Source organism: Lucilia sericata, unplaced genomic scaffold, assembly GCF_015586225.1.
Source record: "Lucilia sericata isolate MDLA Ls3-8-SP2 unplaced genomic scaffold, ASM1558622v1 Contig000929F_arrow, whole genome shotgun sequence".
NCBI classification, from domain to species: domain Eukaryota; kingdom Metazoa; phylum Arthropoda; class Insecta; order Diptera; family Calliphoridae; genus Lucilia; species Lucilia sericata.
In genome coordinates this window covers 4,614-27,031 of record NW_023994916.1, presented here as the reverse complement: position 1 = coordinate 27,031, position 22,418 = coordinate 4,614, and the positions used below count along the sequence as shown (strand labels likewise).

Here is a 22,418-nt window from a genome sequence, read left to right as displayed (position 1 = left end):
AGTCTGTTTAACATTAACAAAAACTTATAAACATTTAAGTTGTTGTTTTTATAGTTTTTTTTTTTTAATTTAAAATTTTTTCTTATTTACTTATAAATTCGCTACAGCAATAATATAAAAAATATGTTTTCCTTTGTTTATTTTTTTCTTAAAATTTTACATTATTATTTTTAAAACAGACGACGACCTTCACGAAAAAAATCCCTTGCGTTCTGTTACAATTTAGTTTTTAGGTAAAAAAGAGACGAATTCCTTGTCCTGCAATTGTTGTTGCAACATTTTCTATAAAATTTCAGGTACCTACAACATTTTTTTTCTCAATTTCATAATTACATACGCTTTTGTTTTTGCAGTTTTTGTGCACACATGCTGCTTTAAATATGTCTTAATACTACTTAGATCCCTGTGTTTATTCTTTAAATGTTTTGTTAAAAGTTAAGAAACAATTGTAGGGAGAGTCACACACATTTTTAAAGAGGGTTGAGATTTAAGATTCTTTTTTGACTACCTAACAACTAACTAAGTACTTTTAAAAACCTAAAACATAACATTTTAAAGGTGTTTTAGTTAGTTATGTATGTATGCCTTTTAATGATTTTGTTCAAAGAAAATAACTAAAATACCAAAATTCTTAATTATATTGGGACTAAATAAGAAATTCTTAACACATTTTAACACAGAAAGTACAGTTTACACATACATATATGTAGTTGTAGATTTTTAGAAGAAATCTTTTTTTTAAATAACTAATTAAAACTAACTAAAATCTAAACTAATTCTCTAAATACACAAATATGTATTTTAGCAACTTCTAGTAGGCTTTTTCAAACTCTAACAAAATCTGAGCAGAGACCTTGCCTTAACCTTACTTCTTAATACTTCCTTAAATTTATTTTACATAAATTTTTCTTAACTACTAGCCTTTCCTCACTGAAATCATATAAAATGTTTTCAAACCAAAATCCTATCCATGTTTGTAAATTCGTTTTAGTTAAAATTTTTTTTAATAAAAAAAATATTTTTTTTAAACATTAATATAATTCCAAAATTTTAATTAAATTACTAACTAAACTTAATTTCCCTCTAACAGACCTAATGAACCATTTAAAACAATTTCAATTTCAAATTTATATATTCAATATGTTCCATATAATAATAATTAATATTCCTATAATAACTCTAATCTGCCACATACCCTAAACTGGTGTTTTGCTTCTAGCGTTTCTAAATCTTTTCCAAATTTTTTTTTGTTTTATTTCAGTCACTTCCTCAATTTTATACTAATATAATATACATATGCCTAATAGTAGTAAACAAATATAATGTATAAAATATTTAATAATATTTCTTCTAAAATACTAACTCATAGTTTTTTTAATAAATTTCTAATAAAAATAGTATTTTATTATTATACCATTCTTCGTATCGACACGTATTTGCAGCAGATATCAAGTTTTAAACTTTCTATCTAAACTAAATAATAATAGCAGTATTTAGCCGCCGCTTTCTTATCTCCTAAATGCCCTTATTAAAACTTAAGGCCGCTCGCAATTTGTTGCGTATGCGTGGTGAGGTCCAGCGTGAACCGCTTGTAGTACCGCCACCGCTGCCCGTGCTACGCAGGTCATTGGGTGAAACACCCTCATCTACGTCATCGGCTTCGGTTTTAATTTCCATTTTTTGCACTATTAAGCGCAGTAGTTGGTGTTGTTGCTCTAGAATGCGACTAATGTCGCGTAATTTACGTTTTTGTTTCTCCAACTCGCTGTTGATGAAATCATCGTTGTTTTCGAATTGCAAAACGTCCATGGATGCTGGAAGAAAAGGTTAAGAAAAATTTGATTTTAGTGTGAATTACAGAACATGAATGATTAAGATTATTGGTAGATATAAAGTATAAAATATAAAGAATAAAGTATAAAGTATAAAATATAAAGTATAAAGTATAAAATATAAAGTATAAAGTATAAAGTGGAGGTCGAAGTTCAAAAAAATCTCTTATGTGTTCTTAGTGATCTTTGACCTTCAATATCTCGAAATTAATGTTCACTCTTAGCCTTTTAATTAGCTTTATCTAAAACCTTTGTCTTGTTATACTCTACACCACTTTAGTTGGGAGGGTATATTGGGTTTGTGCTGATGTTTATAACGCACAATAACGTTGGCCCAATACCCACCTTAAAGTATACCAATCGGCTTAGAATAATTTTCTGAGTCGATTTAGCTATGTCCGTCCGTCCGTCTGTCCGTCCATGTAAACCTTGTAATCAAACTACAGGTCGCAATTTTTAAGATAATTCAATGAAATTTGGCACACGATCTTCTATAGTATCGGAGACGAAGCCTATTGAAAATGGTCTACATCGGTCCATTATTTCACCTAGCCCCCATACAACTGAATCCCCGAATAGGGCTCTTAAGTTCATAATTATGTTTAATATACTGGTATCTCGACAAAAAGCTGCAAAACAAAGTTCTATGCTAGCCTTAATAATTCTCATGAATTTTATAATTATAGGGTCTCATTTGACCATATCCCCTATACAAAGCCCCCTTCAAAATTTGACTTAAATATTCACAATTTTATTCAACAATAAATGGCTTAAGTACATCTGAGACAGGGTACAATTCAACTTAAATGCTTTATTATGAAAACTAAATCACATTTTAATTTTGTAACAGGTGTAGGGTATTATATGGTCGGCCTCGCCCGACTATAATTTCTTAGTTGTTTTTTTTGTATAATTTATATAAATTTATTCGAGCAAAACTTACTATCCTCACTAAAGGGATTTGAAAACCATTTTCTTAAGATAAAATCGAAAAAGCCCAATTTTGATTTGGTTTCATTCGGATACTCAATCCATTCCATTTTATCAATTTTTTGCAACCACATTTGGGGTAATTTTCTCTCCAGTTCGGTATGCAAAACCACCTAGAACGGAAAGAATATGTAAATATTAATGATCAAATTTTAAATGTTCCACTATTTTAAACCCAGCAAAAACTTATTAATAACAAGGTTTAAGTGGTTTGATTTAACAAATTATTAAAATATAATGATTTTATTGGAGGTAAGTTCTTATAACAAGCGCTTACATGTAAGCGCCTCAAAAGAAAATAGAAATAGTAGGAAAAATATATGATTTCTTAGCTTTGAGAGAGCTGACTAATAAATAACTCCATTCTATATCATTACTGTACTACTTCTTTGTCATAAAGTCTGTAAGCAGTAGTTTTGCATATTCAAGTTTTTGCTGGATAAAATAACGATATTGAGAAAGATTCCTTTCAACTTACCTGCATTGCCAATCTTTTTAATTGGGCGTTACGACGCACCGATTCAATATCACCAACCGCCAAACCGATAAGTAGATTCATGAGCAAAATCGGCATGAAAATCATAAATACACCTTAAATATAATAAATCATTAATTATATTATCTACAGCAAAAAGGATCAAAGGAAAAATTAAACTCACTTAATATTAAAAACGATGTTATAGGAACCTTTAATTGATCACGATAATAGGTATTGACATAAGTACCCACAAAATCCAATTCACCCAACATCATTGAGAAGGTTCTCAACAAAGACATGGGTATATTCGAAAAGCTCAAATGGTTTGGTTGAGGATCTATGATCTGTTTAATAAAAATAATTTAGAAACAGTCTTACTTTACAATTGTTGTTTGAAGAAAAGAATACCTTTGAAAGGAGTATATAAAATGCCAAACCAAAGGCAATTATTAATATTGAGAATACCAACAGGACTTTGATCAATGTTTGTAAAATTTCCAAAAACATGACCACATAAATGCCAACCTTTAAGGGAATACGGAAAGATATAGAAAATACTAATAAAATTTTAAAGCTTTAGCAGATCTTACCTGATCAAATCTCTGTAAGAATAACAACAAACGAAACCATGATAGAAACACTGATATGGATGCGGCCGAATAATGAACATTCGTAATACCACCGTCCGCTTTGAAAACCGGTATAACCATTATTAATGTTGATATGTATAGAACCCACGAAATGAAATTATCAATTTCCAAAATATAATGTAAACGTTGCTGATACATTTGAATAAGCTCACGCAGTGAAAGCGTAGTGATATAAATAATAATAGCCACTGCACAAACTATAATGGCCCTAGACTGTTCAATACTCTCGTAACATTCTAAACTAGAGGTGTAGTTTAACAAACGCAGATTCGAGCTTAAAGTGCAATCAATAAAATCGGAGCTAAAATTATAAAGGAAATTTCTAAATACAAATCGATCACTTTCTTATGACCTTTCTCACTACTTACCCATTTCTTATATTACTTAAATTAGCGGTCAGCCAACGATTCTGTACCTTGATGCCATTCATCATGAGCGACGAATAAATGGTGACAAATAACAGGAATATTGAATAGATTAAAAGATTTGCCAGGTGAAAATATTTTCCATAAGAATTCCATTTCATTTGTAAATATTTCTGACTTAAAGGATGAGCCAATAATTCAACACGACCATGATTAACCATTGTCTGTATTGTTAAAGTGGCAACCACAGCGCGGCGGAATGTAGAGGAGAAGGAAAAAAAGGAAATGCGAATAATATATAAAGAAGAATATATTAAATTGTGTATAAATTATCTCGGAGGGGGGTTTAGTTGAACTAATAAAAGACTCTAGTTTAAATTGACCACAATAACAGTTGTTAATTATAAATGTGGTTTGTAAGAAAAACTGAAACAGTGTATAGAAAAAGATTAAGGAAGATTTGAAAAATTGGCAATAGGAATACAAAATACTTATACATTGCCAAGTATCGAAGATATCTCGCACTGGTAAAGTGTCAAATTATGGTTTTAGAAATGCAATGTCACACAGTGGTATAGGAAAAAAAAAAAGAGGGAAATAATTCGGTAACTTCTAAACGGTTAATCCGATTTTAATGAAATTTGGTATGCACAAAGAGGAGGTGTTGTCGAGTTTAGGTTTTATAGGCCAACCAGGGGCCCGGCGGGGGGTCCTCAAATTAGGATACCTCGGCTATGTTAAATTTTTAAAACGATATATATATATATATAATTTTTGAAAATTAAAAATTTCGCGGAATACTTTTTTTAAAAAAATTAAAAAATGCTTTTTATTCAGTTTTTGCGAAGATACAAATTTTTCAAATTGCAATAAAATTTTTTTTATGAATATTTTTTGATGAAATTTTACAGTTAGGTAGATTTTTTTACTTAAAATCCAAAATTAAATAAAAATTTCGAATTTTCTTATTAGAAATCCCGGAATTCCCAAAAAGTTTTAAAAAATCCCAAAAATGGGATTTTTTGGTTTTTTGCCTATTATATCCATACCAGGGGCAGGGTTATCGAAACCCGTTACAAAATGATTAAGAACATATTGGGTCATATAAAACAGGTCACTATAATTTGATATCGACTATGCGATTTGAGAATTTTTGCTCAAAATTGAATTTTCCATAAAAAATAGGGTTTTTTTGGATGGACCTGGTCCCCTCGGTATCAAAAATTTTTAGGTTTTGTTTCATTTATCGTACTTTATGTAAAGTCAGCTTTCCAAAAAGTATAAATTCTATATACATCTTCTTAGAAACTTTTTAGATAACTTAAAAAGAAAAATTTACTTTTTTCCCAAAAAAATGACAAAAAATCGCCTTTTTTTATTTTTTAAATTAAAATGCCTATAACTTTGGACTCAGTAATGATTTTTACATAATTCTTTCACTGCTTGATATATAAACTTGTTGTTAAGCGAATAAAAAAAATGGCGAAAATCGGGAATATTTGGACCCGCTATTATCAAAAAAACAAAAGTAAGGACGGTAAAAATTTTAAAATTTTAATTTTCAAATGCGAATATCTCCTAAACTATAAGAGATAATTTACTGCTACGACGACATTTTTTATAGTGCTCGATGAGGAGATTCTATATACGAAATTATTTTTAAATCGGAACTCAAATGAAGAAATAGGATCGTTTTAAAAATTTAACATAGCCGAGGTGTCCTAATTTGAGGACCCCCCGCCGGGCCCCTGGTTGGCCTATAAGGTCCAAATTCAAAACCTAAACTCGTGCATACCAAATTTCATTAAAATCGGATTAACAGTTTAGAAGTTTCCGAATTATTTCCCTCTTTTTTTTCCTATACCACTGTGTGTCAGTTAAAGTGTGTCGGATTTGTCAGTTTTTTACAACTAAATTTAAAACACCGAAACCAGATCAAACCACTCGAGGATCATCAGAGGCTGCTGGAGGTCATGAAACCCCACCTTGTAGACGCAGATGTCTGAAAGTAAGTGATTAAATCCATCAACTAATGTTTACTCGCCAATCACTTGCAATCAAGTAGAATCAATATATAACAGAAAGAATAAAGGATGAGATTTCCCTCACTTGAGGATCATCGCTGATTGCTGGAGGTCCTGCAACCTGACCTTGTAGACGCTGGTGTCAGATACAAAGCGTTTAAAACTAATGTCTTCTAGATTGATTTAGATCACTAACACCAAGATTCCTGTGATCCTCTTCTAAGGAGGCTACTTCATGATCAAAGAGCGATAATAATAAAAGAATTGCTATGTATTCTTGGTAGCAATTCTCCTGAGATTTCCTCCACTCGAGAATCATCGACGGTTGCTAAAGATACTGCAACCTGACCTTGTAGACGCAGGCGTCTGAGGATAAGCGATAATAACCATCAACTACTGTTTACTAGATTGATTAAGATCACTAACATCAAGATTCCTGTCATCCTCATCTAAGGAAGACACGTCAAGATCTGAGAGGGGTAACAATTAAAAGCGTTGTTTCTGATTAGTTGCTTGAAACAATCTACTAATGCCTACCAGATTTGATAAGATCACTAACACCAAGATTCCTGTCATCATCATCTAAGGGGGACATCTCAAGATCAAAGAGGGGTATTAATAAAAGCTTTGCTAACAAGTATAGCCTGAGATTTCCGTCACCGGAAGAACATCGATAATTGCTAAAGTTCTTGCCACTCGACCTTGACATGCCTACAGCTGAACTATAAGTGGCTATCATTGGCAGCAGTGAGCCAGAGGGACGCCATTTGGCAAACTCCTACTTAGTGAGTAGAATTACCTTTCTGCTGATCATTGGATGAGGCAACGAGGCCTTTCATAAATGCTGCAACCGTGGAGTTGGTTGGCAAACTCATACGTAGTAAGTAAATCACCTTTCTGATGATCATTGGATAAGCCAACGAAAAGTTTCGGGCCTCTCATAAATGCTGCAACCATGGAGTTGGTGAATTCTGGTCCATCCTATGGATAGAAATAATTCTTTGGACTGAATTCCTTTGCGAACGATGTTGAGAGAGTGTGTTCTTTCTCCAATTTAAGATAATGAAGCTTTTATATTAATCAGTGTGGCATTCTGCAGGCCGAATTATCAGCCATTAAACGGTCAGCTTAGGTTCTACCAGGTCATCAAAAGAGACCTTGCAGTGCAATTATAGTCTCTTTTGTGGAAAGAACTGGAGCAGCAAGAAAAGATACCGACAATTTTGCCTAGACGGTCAATTGAAGCGAAGATCATGTGACCAATTTACAACACACTACGATCATAAAACACCTGCTTTATCTGAAAAAAATATTGAGGTCCTACTAGATCCAGTGTCGTAACTAATTTCAGAATCAACAATTCATTTAATGACCGAATCATTGTCAATCGCATAGTCCAATTCCGGAGAAAAAAGTTAAATCAATAGTTGTACAGATAGTGACTTAGCTAGAGATCTATTGTAGACTCCTTTGTGGAAAGAACTGGAGTAGCATGAGAAGATACCGATACTTTTGCCGGCATACCACTATCTAATTGGAAACCTTTGATTCGTGATAAACTCACCGATCTTGCACAATCCATGTGTTTAATTGAAGTGAATATCATGTGATCGACTTACAACCCATTACAAAACACCTGCTTTGTCTAGTAAACGTACTGAGAACATTAACTCAGGTGAATCAATAGTTGTCCAGATAGTGTCAGATCACTACAAATTAGCTGGCGATCTTTTTTTTTAATGATAACATTTTAAAAGACATTTGTCTTCCAGTAGGTTAGTGGTTAGTTTTCTAGTAGTATAGACCGGAGGTTGTGGGCTCAATTACCACCTTAGGCAATTACCATTGCCATTGGGAGTGCACTTCGGATTTGATGGAACATTCATCCTCCTTTGCTAATGGTTCATTAGTGTCGGTTTACACAGGGAAACTTTTGATTTTGTATGTGAGAGAAAGAAATATCAATCATCTCTCTAGCGGTGCGTAGTTTCTTGTACTTAAAATACATTCGTACAAAAACAAATCAGTGCAATTAATACGTAGTTGTTGAAACAAAAATTTCTCTATGTAGACATTAGGGAAACTTTAAAGGGGAATTAAGAAACAGTTTCTCAAGAAAAGTTTCCTCGTGTGAATCGGCATTTAATCTTCTTTCTTAAGAGCAATTGAATAAACATAACAAGAGGAGCTATTCGTCCTCTTCTCCTGAATAAAAGAGAGAAGTAATCTTTCGAATCTACAGAAAGATTGGCATGTTTAATTTAACCAAATTAAGTCCACTGTTTCAGATCCCAATTTAAACTAGAGTTATTTCTATAATATTTTACAAATAAAAATTAACATTTTTAATTATAAACACAACTAAAAAGAACTATAATTTAAACAAAAACTAAAATACATAAATAAATTTAATGCGGACATCATACAAACGAAAGAACAAGAGAAAAAAACATTAAAATGATAAAATAAAAACAAATGATAAACTCTTCTTGACAATTAAAAGAGGATATCAAACTGACACTTCAACATTCAAATACACACATACAAACAGAATTAAAAAAAACTCACACATACATACATATTTACATACACAACTAAAATGACAAAAGCTAGAAGGAAACATAACAAAATTACAAACGAGGGTCAAGACATCACTGAAGGAATTTTCATTACGTAACAAAAAAAAAAAAAAAAAATTAAATTATGATGGGATAATGGAGGGACAGACAGTAGCAATGAGACACTTGTTTTTTATTTCAATTTTAATACATTAAAATATTTAACGTTTATCTTCTTATAAAACAACACTTTTCTTTGGTTTTAAATTTTATTTTTTGAACTCACATTAACCACAGCCAATGGTGGTTCCCGCCATGTTGGATCATTGTTTTGTATGCGTTTTGCTTCAAGTTGTTCGGGCGATAGTTGTAGTGGATAAAATGAATATTTTATCTAAGTATAAAGTAGAATGATGTAGTTAAGGATTTTAGATTTTTTTTTAAATATTATCATCATGTTGTACTAAGTTGTTGTCATGTATTTTATGTTAAAAATATCATATGCTACTTGTGTGAGTTATATGTATAGTAAAAGTATATGTGTGTGTACATTTTTTAGTATATCTGTGTGTGTGTTATGTATTCCTATATGTATATGTGTCTGTTTGTATAAAACTATGACAACTTTATTGAGAATTCCTTTGAAGTATCTATTTCCTTAGATTGAAAATTGGTTTGTAAAGTTGTTTGGTTTAAAAATTAGGTTTCTAAAGGGATTATTATTGCTTAAGGAAATTGTTAATTCTTTCGATATGAAAACCTCTCCGTGATCACAATTCAAATATAATTTTGATTTTTTTTATAATCATCCTGGGTATTCCCGTTATAAAGACCAAAAAATGCAGACAATAGTTCAAATTCAGAGACCAAAGTATAAGTTAAGTATAGATTAACGATTTCTCTATTACATTGGGATTTCCAGATATCGTGTATGGTAAAAAACGGGGTTCTTTCAATGTTTAGAACACCATATCTTGAAAACCTGATTGTGATGGTGAAATTTGGCTCAATGCTATGAAAAAGTATACTTTGGTCTCTGGTTTAAAAATTTGTTGACCAGTTTTTGAATTTTGGCTTTACTAATATCGTCCTTGAAAGGTAGTTTTGGTTACCTGAAAAACCTGGAGCTACTTCCATTTTTTGGAAAACTCGAGCAAGTTAAAAACATTAAAAGACTTCGAATGAAATTAGTAGGAAGTCCACATTAATTCGGTTAATGTAGGTGGAAGTGTGTTGGAATCAATGGCCGATATAACATACGATACTTGCTTATGTTTCCGATATCACTGGAAAGTATTATAGTTTACACGAAGAAACCTTACACGATCCAAAAATTCACTAATATGACTAAATAATTTCAGTGAATTTCGATGACTGCATTTCGCTGATGTAGTGCTTGCTGTTTTAGAAAATTTACAGATCGAGAGCAGTTGTATTATAAAACAATCCGCAGCTCAAGATTTACTGAATTGCGGTCAACATGGAACACAAGATAACGACTTAACATACGATCCATTCTTATGTACTGTTAAAGTAATGTGGTTTAACAAATCATGGTTTTGAACTGCAATCAGGAACTTCTGGTCCAAATGAAATAAAAGTTTCAACAGATCAACTTCAATGCTTGCTACCGATGCTTCTGACAATCTGAAGATCCCGAGTAATTGCATTACCTAAGAGATCTATCAGATTCCTTTCAATTAAGTTCTACACACTAGAACGTTTCCGGAAGAAACTAGCAATAACGGGAAACAAATTGAAATATCGGTTGAAAGGTGATGAGAAGTAACCGTGTCTGTTTAGAGAAAATATCCGGTGGTAAGGTTACTTATTTTCACTGAAGAGTTCGGATTAAAATATCTCTAAATTAGTGAATTAAAAGCTTTATATTTTAATCGGCTTCAGTAAACCCTCAGACGCAACAACGTTCATTGTAACAACTAAAATATGGACATTTATCCTACGACACAAATAAAATCGGCTGGAAAGGCAATGTATCCTAACATTGTTAGTCAAATTAATGGATCAAAAGTTTTTTACTATATTTCAAATGAAATCGGCATCCAAATCCATGTATTAAAAGCATCCGAACAGAATAACTGTTGAAATTGCAGAGCTAATATGAAAGATTCCACAAATATTCCTTTTTTAATCAGGTCTTCTGAGAAAATTCTTGCTGAAATGAAATCGGCTTCTAAATTAGTGGATTAAAGGCTTTATAGTCTTCTTCGTACGTTGAATTGATTTACGTCATTTAGGATATTTTCCACAACTTTCGATAGCACAACTGAGAAATTAAAAATTTAAATGTTCTCCAACTTTTGATATCGGATGGTGATATGAAAGTGTGTGGAATGATATGAAAATTTCCACATCGGACGTGAAAGATGATGTTATCTGAACAGAATAACTTTCGAAATTGCAGAACTAATATGAAAGATTCCACATAGTGAATGTACGGGAATGTTCTCCGATGAGAATTATAACGTTAGAGTTTCCTAAAATGAAATCGGCTTCTAAATTAGTGGATTAAAGTCTTTATAGTCTTCTTCGTGTGATGAATTGACTTACGCCATTTGGGATATTTTCCACAAGTTTCGATAGCGCAACTGAGAAATTAAAAGATGGAATGTTCTCCTATTTTTTAGATCGGATAGTGTGTGGGATGATATGAAAATTTCTACAGCGGACGTGAAAGATACTGTTATCCGAAATTGCAGAACTAATGGTTCCACAGAGAAAATGTATCAAATATCTAAAGATTGTCGTTTTTTCAACAATTCCCGTGTCTTTCGATAAGAATTCTAAGGGCTTTCGAGTTTCCTTAAATGAAATCGGCTTCTATAGTCTTCTTCATGATACCAATTGAATGTATCAGTTCAGTATATCGCAATCCTCCTAAAAGCTATATAGTCTTCTTCATGCGGCGAATTGATCTGCTTCAGTTGGGATATTTTCCATAACTTTCGATAGCGCAACTGAGAAATTAAAAGTTAAAATGCTCTCCAACTTTTGGGATTGGATAGTGAAATGAAAGTGAATTTTTATGACTTTCGTGTTTGCTAATTGTGTTCAATCGTAAGTTGTCTGTATTGGAAGATATGATTCCACATCACAACATAATTCTCATGCCAGTAATATGCGTTATAATTTGGAAAACCAAGAGGAGTAAAGTTCAATTCAGTAACAAATTTATATTCAGATACTTAAGTATGATGTAAAGGGTCCAGTTTCATCATCCATTAGTGTCTTCCATTTTCCGAATAGTCATCGCAATTTGAAGCTTTCATCCGATTTCGTCGACCAAGAAACTGACGTAAGAGTACGCAACGTAAAAGCTATAAAATGAAATTTTTGGAAAAAATCATTATATGATAACGTCCTTGAAGCGCTCACTTCTAATGACATTTCAAGCAGTGAAATAATGGAGAAACCTATTTGAGAAATGTCAAAAACAAAATGCACCTACTGAAAAATCCGATATAAGTATATCCAACAATTTTAATTACTTTTTCCTTGACCATGATTAAAATTGCTTAAATGAAACTTAAACGAGCAATAAACATAAAAAGCTAATTAACTTAAAGGAATCATAAAATGAAAACAAAAAAATAAGAAATAAATAGAAATTTTAGGAAAAAATGTAAACGCGCAAATGACGTTTCGTATTCTTACGTTTAAGGCCGGTAAGGGAATATTATGTTGTTGCTGTATGGGTTCGCCAGTTTTCTCATCCAATTTGGCAAACATAAAAGGACATTGTAGAAATGAGAATGAATAGTGAATCTAAAGGAAGTTTTAAGAATATTAGAAATACATTTTAATTTAGAGTTGGAACTTTTGCATTGAGTTGTGGTGGTTGGAAAAAAAGTGGAAAATTATTAGCTAAAGATAAAATATTTTTAAAAGTAATAAAAAAAATAAATACAATAAAAGCTTTATAACATAAGTTTTATAAGTTTTAACTTATAGTAACTAAAGCATACATTTTAACAACAGCTTAACTGCAAATTTTAAGCATACTTTTAGGAGGCTTTAAATCAAGTTGCTGTCAAAATTTGTTAAAATGATCTTAATAGCTTTCACTGTTGTTGAAGATATATAAATATATAAAAGAAAGTTTAAATATAACTGTCAATTTTTATTTATTTTTTTTGTTGGTTTTGCTAAAACCAATTAAAGGTTTGTCATGTGTATGTTGTACAAGTAAATGTTTTGCAACCAGAATGTGTGTTTTGTATTAGCTGGTCCTTGTTGTGTGTCATAATGTATTTTGTTTTTGTTTTCTATTCTTAACACACACTCACACACACACATACTTATACGTAATGTATATACATACATAAAAACTTTTTGAATCTTTTTTACAATTCGCCTTTGTAATACATTTATCCTGAACAGCTTCAAAAACCTTTGGCATGGCGGCAATCAGAGCCAAGGTCACACAAGGATGTTTGTCAGATTTTAAGGCCATAACTTCATTGGCTCTTTCCTCGTGTGTAACCATGGCTAAAGCAGCTTCAGGATATTTATAGTAAATGGCATAATCAATTGCACTAAGATCCAAGTGATTATATAGTAATTTACAGCCCATTGATAGTAAGACGGAAATCGCATGTGGTTTATTATCCATTGTGGCTAAATGTAGGGCGGTATTCTGTAAGGACAGAGAGCATTAAGTTAAGTAGTGGAGTGTAACTGAAATACCCTTAATTTGGGAATTATCTCAAGAAAGACTCCAAACTTAGTTAAGAATTGAACTTACCCCATCCTTATCGACTTGATCCAATAAATGTGAATGCACGGAATGCAATAATTCTATGGTCTCCGTATAGCCTGACATGGCCGCCAATTGTAAAGGATTTCTACCATTATGATCGCGATGCAAAAGGGCACCACGATTCAACAATAACTGCACTACTCTAGTATGACCCTGTTGTGAGGCTATGTGTAATGGCGTCAAACCTTCACCATCACTTTCATTGATAATAAAAGAACCCTTCTCCGAGTCCAATAATTGTTTAACAGTATTATAACGTCCATAGCGAGCAGCAAAATGTAAAGGACTTTCATTATTGTTATTTTTCAAATTTATACAGGCGCCCAACTGTATAAGATTCTCTAGAGAGCGTATATGACCATCTCTGCTGGCATAGTGCAGAGGTGAGCAACCGCTATTGTCTTTTTCATTGAGTAATTGTTCCAATTGTTCCTTTGACTGAGTCTTACTAACTTCTTCGGCAAATTCCTGCAAACGACCACCATTCATTATGACCAAATGTAAGACATTGCGTGAACAGCCATCTTTAATGCTAATATTAGCGCCCAAACGTATAAGTAAATGTACGGTTTTCCAGCCGGAACGAGAGGCCGCCAACAGAAGGGGTGAGCGATGTTCTTTATCTAAGGCATTAATGTCGGCTCCCTCTTTCACTAGAAACTCAACAATATCCGGATGATCAAACATGGAGGCACAATGTAGAGGAGTCATTTTTTGAACATCCGTACAGCTTAAGCAGATTTTCTTCTCCTGAGGTTGCATGGCAAACATAAGTTTGACAATTTCTATGGCACCCTGCAAAAGAAATTTGGGGGAAAAATAGTAGAAACAATTTTTAGTTTTTTATTTTTGCATGGACTGTAATTTTGATTGCAATTTTCGAACATTTACTGAATTCCTAAAGTCATCAGTTTTGCAACCAATATGCAAACAAAGGGAAAAGGGCATCCTTTAAATTGGACATGCTTTTTATAGAAAATGCATTTGATTTTTAGTTTTGTAACTTCTGGATTTAAACACAATTTGACATTGCATTCAGACATTTAGAAAGGCGGTCAATACCACCTACTCTCAACTACATATTGCTTGTTGTGCTGTTGTAATCTTGATTGTCTATTCTTCCAGGCAACAATACGACCATTAATCTTCTGAGTAGTGATAGAATAAACACTGGCCAATTGTGTAAATTCCAGCACATTAGTATATACACATTTTTTATATATAGAATGCATGCAATATAGATTATTAGAGTAATCGCAAAAGTTCTTAAAAAAGGTTATGCTATCTATTGTCGGTAACTGTCGAACAACAGTAGACTTTCTCATTCTTCTCTTCATTGTGTCAACTTCTGTAATAGTTATTGATAATGAGACCTAATTTTCTGATATGGTTGCCTATGAAACAGTGTCTTGATAGTAACAGTAACAGGGAGCAACTCTTTGGAAACTTATAAATAACTTTGATCTGTCGTGTGATTTCTTTAAACCACCTGAGTTGAGCTGATTTAATGAGATTAAATTGAACGATTGACTTACAAAGAAACTATAATCAATTTCCAAATGAAGGCTGCGGAGTCGCACTGGATATCTGTAACATCCCATGGGATATTGAAGAGATCCGAAAAAATAAGTCCAGATTGATGGTGAAAAGTTAAATAATTCGTTCATTTCAACAAGTTCCTCAGAACTGTCGCCATTTGTAAAAAAAATTGAATTTACCCCAGCTTAAAGCTGTCTAATCAATGTTGCGTCGTCCAGGCTCGTATATCAGCCGTTAAACGGGCGGTAAATTGGATGAGGTACTATAGGATATACGAAGGAAATATCCGAATTTGTACTGACAGTAAACTAGCGATCGGATTTTTGTCCACGTCATTTATATTGCTTGGTGAATGTCGTATGTCTCTGAACGAGATTGCGCAACATTTGAACCTGGAGCTTTTCTGGGTACCGGGTTACTGCTCAGATCATATATCCAACAATGTCCAACTGTTCGATAGCTAGGCTTACATGGCTACTTTAAAATAACCCTAGGTCATTGTTACTGATAGGAAATTTAACGTGTGCGACTAAGACTACTGACAGAAGTAATGACAGGTCACTGGTTTGTGTGAGCGCATGATCATCTTCTATTTGATGGCTTCTGCAGAAGTTGCACTAGTGAACATTTGAAAACTTTCTTTATCTGTGTCCTGGACTAGGCGTAAATCCTGGGAAAACGGAGCTGGTACTATTTACCAGAATGTAAAAGGTAGACAGTAGCGTCGAACTAAGTTTATCTAGAGGAGCTAAGTATTTAGGGACTTTCCTTGATAGCAAGCTGTCATGGAAGGAAAATACTCAGGAAAGAATTAGAAAGGGACTCAATGCCTACTACACATGCAAGAATTCTAAAGGAAAGAATTGGGGTCTGCAACCAGATATTCTAACATATGGTTGCATTGTCTGGTTCCGATAGACTGTTTGGAGGTTGTGCAGTTTTCATTGATGGGTCCAATATGGATACCGGCATTGGAGAAATTGTATTTACACATCGGATGTCAGGCCTATTCTAACTTATGGTTGCATTGTCTGGTTCCGATAGACTGTTTGGTGGTTGTGCAGTTTTCATTGATGGGTCCAAGATGGATACCGGCACTGGTGCCAGTGTCTGTATCTCTGATATCAAAATGAAACGTTCTTTCACACTACGTGACGAATGCAGTCCTATCTAAAAAGCGACGGAACTGATACGAAATCATATCGATTCGGGCTCAGTTGTGACAATTTATGTTGATAGTCAAGCTGCTCTTACAGCATTGGCTTGTCACAATGTACATTCGCGCCTGGTTGTAGATTGTAGAAATGCCCTTAGGGCATTTCTGCCCTAAGGGCATTCACTGCAATGTGAATGGTAATGAGGTTGCAGACGAATTGTCTAAATTAGGTTCGATCCTTGATATAGATGACAGAGGAAGGATGGTAAAACTACGTGTTTGCTACTATTATAGGCTGACATTCGAAAGAATATGTGACATAATAATTCAGTCCTGGAATAGTAGATTGGATTGAAAAGGCATTGGCATTGAAATGGGGGCTACAAAAGTATTCATAGGACTGGATAAACGTAGTTAACGATTCTGATAGGGATGCTAACGGCGAATTGCTGTTAGGGCCTTTGTCAGAAAGTGGGACAGAAATATACCAGGCTAAAATGGTTATCTAACAGGTTCCATGACGAAATGGGGATATTGCGGGTCTTGACCCTTGCAGTCTACTAGGTTTTGTCAAGGGAATAAGTCACTTCCTTGACTGGGATTTATAGGGGAACAAAGATTTTCTCTCTCCTCTTTACTGTTTAGGGTACTAACTTGGTACCCTGTTTTGAAAGATAGTCTTCTTCATTTCTGGTTTGTTACGTAACCTGCCATGGAAACATAGATACCTTAATGGAACTAATTCTCGAATCAAGCGAGACAACTCCATGCTAATTGCCTAGGGTGTCTCCTGTATACTAGTTCGTAGTGTTCTATTCTGTCAGTCTTTGGTAAAGAAGCACACAATAGGCCGGATAGTGGCCTAGGAGTACTTCTTCAGATCTGATGTAATATAGATTCTTCTATCAAAACATATACATATATATAAAGCTAAATACTATGGGAACCACTGCTTGAATTTGTTGCAGGATTTTGAAAGTACTTTTCAGTTTGCCATCTGTTGGACAAGTTAGTTTTTAACAACTATTTTTTGATCTCAATAAAAACCCTAAAGGAATTAAAGTGTGTGTGTTTTAAACGATTGTAAAATAATTCTGAACTTTAACCTAAAAAATGTGCTTAATTACTTTGCCATAGAGATTGGATTATGAAAGCCAACAATGTGGTAAATGGACTACGTAAACTTTGTCGGTTATTTCTTAATTGCAATTACATATATTTTGAAATATTCATGCTTAATAAACCAGAAAGGAAAATGCATGTATGCAAAAAGATGTTAACAAGAGTGATAAATATTTGTCTCTCTAGAAAGCAGACATGGGAAGGGAAAGCAAAAAACTTCTTGCAAGTCATTTACACACTTACTCCCAAAGCTACATCTTGAGAATTAAGGCAAAACGAAAGAAATTTTACAATTGTAAGGTCTTCAATACACTTAATCTTAAATTTGTGTTGCCCATCACTGCTATAAAGAATTCATGTGCATGTTCAAGCATATATTTGTTTATGGCTGCGTGTATCGTATGTGTAGGTGTAAGTTATCGCAAGACGTCTGCATATTTACGATTGTGTTTAAATTCAACTGTGCAGTCATTCAACAAAAATGTCATCCATTTTCCTTGACAATAAAACTGATTAGTTTATATAGAGTAACTATGTGTTTTTGCTAGTATATAAAGTACTCTGCAATTCGGGGAGTAGTTGCTGTACTTGTGATCTTTTCTAGTATGAGCACTGTGAAACTGTTAATTCAGAAATGAGAGATGCTCTTTTCCAGGAAAGAATTGCTCCTAAATTTGGTGTATGTTGAATTTTGGATTCCCTTTAAAGGAGTTCTATTTAGCTATGGTCATGGTTGCATCGTAGCCAACTTGGAATTTGGCACTCTATAGTTCCGGGAGTAGTTCCCGTACTAGTGGTCAATATAAATATTATCGAAAAAGTATGCTAAGACTCCTTTAAAACTGCTGAATTTAGTTTATAGCATGTTAATGTTTACATTATCCTTAAACATCCTATAAATTATTTACAAACATTCATGTCTTCCTGTACAGAATCACTCATGCATATTGATTCTTAATAAAAACGAAAGACAAATGTCTGTATTCGTTTGTTTATGAGTGTTAGAATATACATACATACAAATTAGGAGAATCTAGAGTCTAGATACCCATGCAGAAAGAAATACTTACAACATGGTTTTGTTTTTGACGAGGTTGCTATCAGAATCTGCCATATAACCAAGTAATATGTTTAGAAGATTTTTTAGGGTCAAAGGTCAAATAAAGTATGTTAAAATATTTGTATTTTTTATAAAAATATTAGCTATACCCAGTGGGCTTTACTATCCAAAAAACAATATACGATTTTTTGTATTTACGTGGGAGATTCCACGCCAACTATTATAAATTTGACAATTTTTCCAAACGCTAATTTGTAACCTATGAATAATTTGAATAATCTAATAGTTTTCCAGATATATGAAAAAGTAAAGCCCGCCCATTTTCTCTCAAATGTTCACATGAATGTCATAGTTCTTCATGCGAAATTTGAGGATTCTAGCTGTGACAGTTTCCTAGATTTACGAATTTTTGTATTAAATTAATCTATGTGAGCATTTATTATCCATAGATGTCAGAGTTTTCGTGCAAAATTTGATTTTAGGTCTAAAGGTTTCTCAGATATACGAATTTTTGTATACAATTCATAAGAGAGGTTTCAATCCCCCCTAATGAAAATGTTCAGATGGATGTTAAAGTCCTTTGTGCAAAATTTGATGGCTCTAGCTCTAATAGTTTCTTAGATATACGAATTTTTGTATTTGATTCACAAGGGAGGTTCAAAGGTCCAACCCCTAATGGAAGTCCGCCTATTTGTTCCCCCAAATGTTTAATTGGATGTTCTCAAATGGATGTTTTCCCAAAATGTTTAAATGGATGTTAAAGTTCTTTGTGCAAAATTTGATGGCTCTAGCTCTAATAGTTCTTAGATATACGAATTTTTGTATTTGATTCACAAGGGAGGTTCAAAGCAACTCTAATGGAAGTCCGCCTATTTGTTCCCCAAATGTTCGAATGGGTGTTAAAGTTCTTCGTGGAAAATAGTTTCACAGACCTTTTCGATCATTAACAGACATTTACCAAATGTTATAGTAGCCAATCCAATGGCTACTATATTGGCCTAATAAGTTGCTGATTTCTATTTTAAAAGAAATCAGCGATTCAAGATTCTCTTCTTGATACTATTGGACTACCCTTACATTCAGCACAAGTGTGCCAACAGTGAAGTGCATTTTCAGCGCAATAATGTATAAAATAGTCCCCAGCCTATATATATAGGCTATTCCATAAAGTAGTCCATAGAGTAGACAAAAGCCGAGTCCATAGACTAGTAAATAGACTTAGCAATAGACAATTCCATAGACTTGTCAATAGACTAGTCCATAAAATAGTCTATAGACTAGTCAATAGTCTAGTCCATCGACTTTTTAATATACTTTATATACTAGTCAATAGGCTAGTCCATAGACTACTCCGCAGGCTACTCCATAGACTAGTCAATAGACTATTCCATAGACTAGTCAATAGACTATTCCATAGACTTGTCTATAAATTAGTCCATAGTTTACTCAATAGACTAGTCCATCGACAAGTCAATAGACTATAGACTAGTCAATAGGCAAGTCCAAAGACTACTCCATAGACTAATCATTAGACTAGTCCATAGCTTATTCTAGTCTAGTCTAGTCTAGGCTAGTCCATCAACAAGTCAATAGACTATAGACTAGTCAATAGGCAAGTCCATAGACTACTCCACAGACTAGTCAATAGAATAATCATTAGACTTGTCCATAACTTACTCAATAGACTAGTCCATCGACAAGTCAATAGACTATAGGTTAGTCTATCGACAATTCCAAAGATTATTCCATCGACTTTTCAATATACTAGTCTATAGATTAGTCTATAGACTGGTCCATAAAGTACTTTATAGACTAGTCAATAGGCTAGACCATAGACTACTCGGCAGGCTACTCCATAGACTAGTCGATAGACTATTCCATAGACTAGTCTATAAATTTGTCCATAGCTTACTCAATAGACTAGTCCATCGACAAGACAATAGACTAGACTAGTCAATAGACAAGTCCATAGACTACTCTACAGACTACTTCATAGACTAGTCAATAGACTAATCATTAGACTAGTCCATAGCTTACTCAATAGACTAGTCCATCGACAGGTCAACAGACTATAGATTAGTCTATCGACAATTCCATAGACAAGTCCATCGACTAGTCAATAGGCTATTCCATAGATTATTCCATAGATTAGTCAAAAGACTAATAGCTATCGCATTACCCTAACACTGACAGCAACAGAACCGAGACAATTACAGAAAAGGCAAAAACCAATAACTTCAGGACGATTGTCTTAGAGCGAAGCCCTGTGAAACCCAATTTCCTAACACTTTCCAGTAGTTATAATACAAAACTCCCGATCACTCCTATCTCAACAACTGTCCCCATCAAACTGCTGAGCGAAACAATCATAGCCTTTCCAAGTAGGGACCAGTGAGGTAATTATTCCTAAATATTCTATGATTATCTGAAATCGGTATGTAACCAGCTAAACTGGGCATAAACAAAGGGTCCTTAAAGGTTGAAAATGTTGTAACAATATTTATAATATCAAATTGAAAATCATTGTTCCGATATAATTTTCTAACACTTAACATCTTTAAGTGGTAGGTGTAACAGCCTAATATTTGTCCTAAATTTAAATTTATGTATATCCTTGTTAACAATCGGTTAATACACATACATACATACATATGTATTTATGTATGTAAATTCTAAGAATTTGATTAAGTAAATATTAAATTTCATTGTAACCATACCCTTATGTAAATTTTCAACAAAATAAGTAAAGAAAACAAAAGAATGTCTTTCTCCAGGATAATACATGTTATAATTTACATAAAAACACCTATACACTCTTACAAATACATATCTTTGTATTTATTTCCCTGAATTTAATATGGGTTCTTGATGTTTTTTTTTTTCCAAAATTTTATTATATAAATAGTTAAACAATTTAAAGCTAAATAAAATGACAATAATGATAAAATAACAAATAAAAATACCAGTAAAGACACACATCACTCACCTGTGCACATGCCAGATGTACGGGTGTTGACAAATCATGCTGTTGCTTTGAGATTTTTGCTCCAGATTTAAGACACAATTCCACAGCTTTAATATCGCCACCATGAACAGCTGAATGTAAGGGTACATTACCCTCTGAATCATAAAATGAGATCATTTCTTCACGTGTACAATTGCGCTGTTCACCCCACTAATGAAGAGTTGGTTAGAGGAAAAAAAAAAACATAAAAAAATACTTTTTTTATAATAGGAGCACATTTTTTAACAAATAATATTATTTCTAGTCAAAATAATTTTTGCTTTTATATTTGAAAAAGAGGGAAACATTTTTTTTAACAATATCCTGTCAAATACATAAACAGTTTTAAAAGGGATACAGATACATACACACACATATATAACAGGCATTATGAAATACTATTAGAAAATATATATATATTTTTTAAACATTTAACATTTTCAAGGGAAAAATACATATTATATATATAAAGAAATTTAAAATTAGAAATTTTAGAGTTTTATTTTTAAAAGAAGCTTTTCTAGTGTTTACTTTAAGTTTGTTCATGTTTGATGTCCTTGTATTTTTAAATTTTATCACATGCTCATACATATATCCTTTGGTTTTTTTGGCAATAATTTAGTTTTTCTTTAAGTTCATTTTAAGTTATCCCAGCAAAAAATTAAACTTTAGTTGACAAAGTTATTGTCAACTGCTGGATGTTTTGGTTGACCAATTGGTGATTAAAGTCGCATAGAAAGTTACCCAGATTATCTCTTTGAATCCTTTTTATCACCAACTCCTACCATCCCTGAAGTAGCACTTACCATTAGCCACATGACTTCAGGGAATGTCATTGCATAATATCAGTGTTTAAACAG

The 22,418-nt window shown here is 33.0% G+C and overlaps 1 protein-coding gene across 1 annotated transcript; it reads right to left on the bottom strand.

Moving 5' to 3' along the window:
* Positions 1-1,425: 1,425 nt before the first annotated feature.
* Positions 1,426-21,712, bottom strand: LOC119609109 (transient receptor potential cation channel subfamily A member 1). The gene is made up of 11 exons (XM_037963804.1): positions 21,541-21,712; positions 13,663-14,472; positions 13,240-13,554; positions 9,184-9,291; positions 4,319-4,539; positions 3,891-4,251; positions 3,709-3,825; positions 3,482-3,644; positions 3,301-3,413; positions 2,776-2,935; positions 1,426-1,814 (listed from the first exon to the last, which is right to left on the bottom strand). The coding sequence occupies exons 1-11, from the start codon at positions 21,694-21,696 to the stop codon at positions 1,516-1,518; spliced, it is 2,823 nt and encodes a 940-aa protein (XP_037819732.1). The 5' UTR covers positions 21,697-21,712; the 3' UTR covers positions 1,426-1,515.
* Between the last annotated feature and the right edge of the window lie 706 nt (positions 21,713-22,418).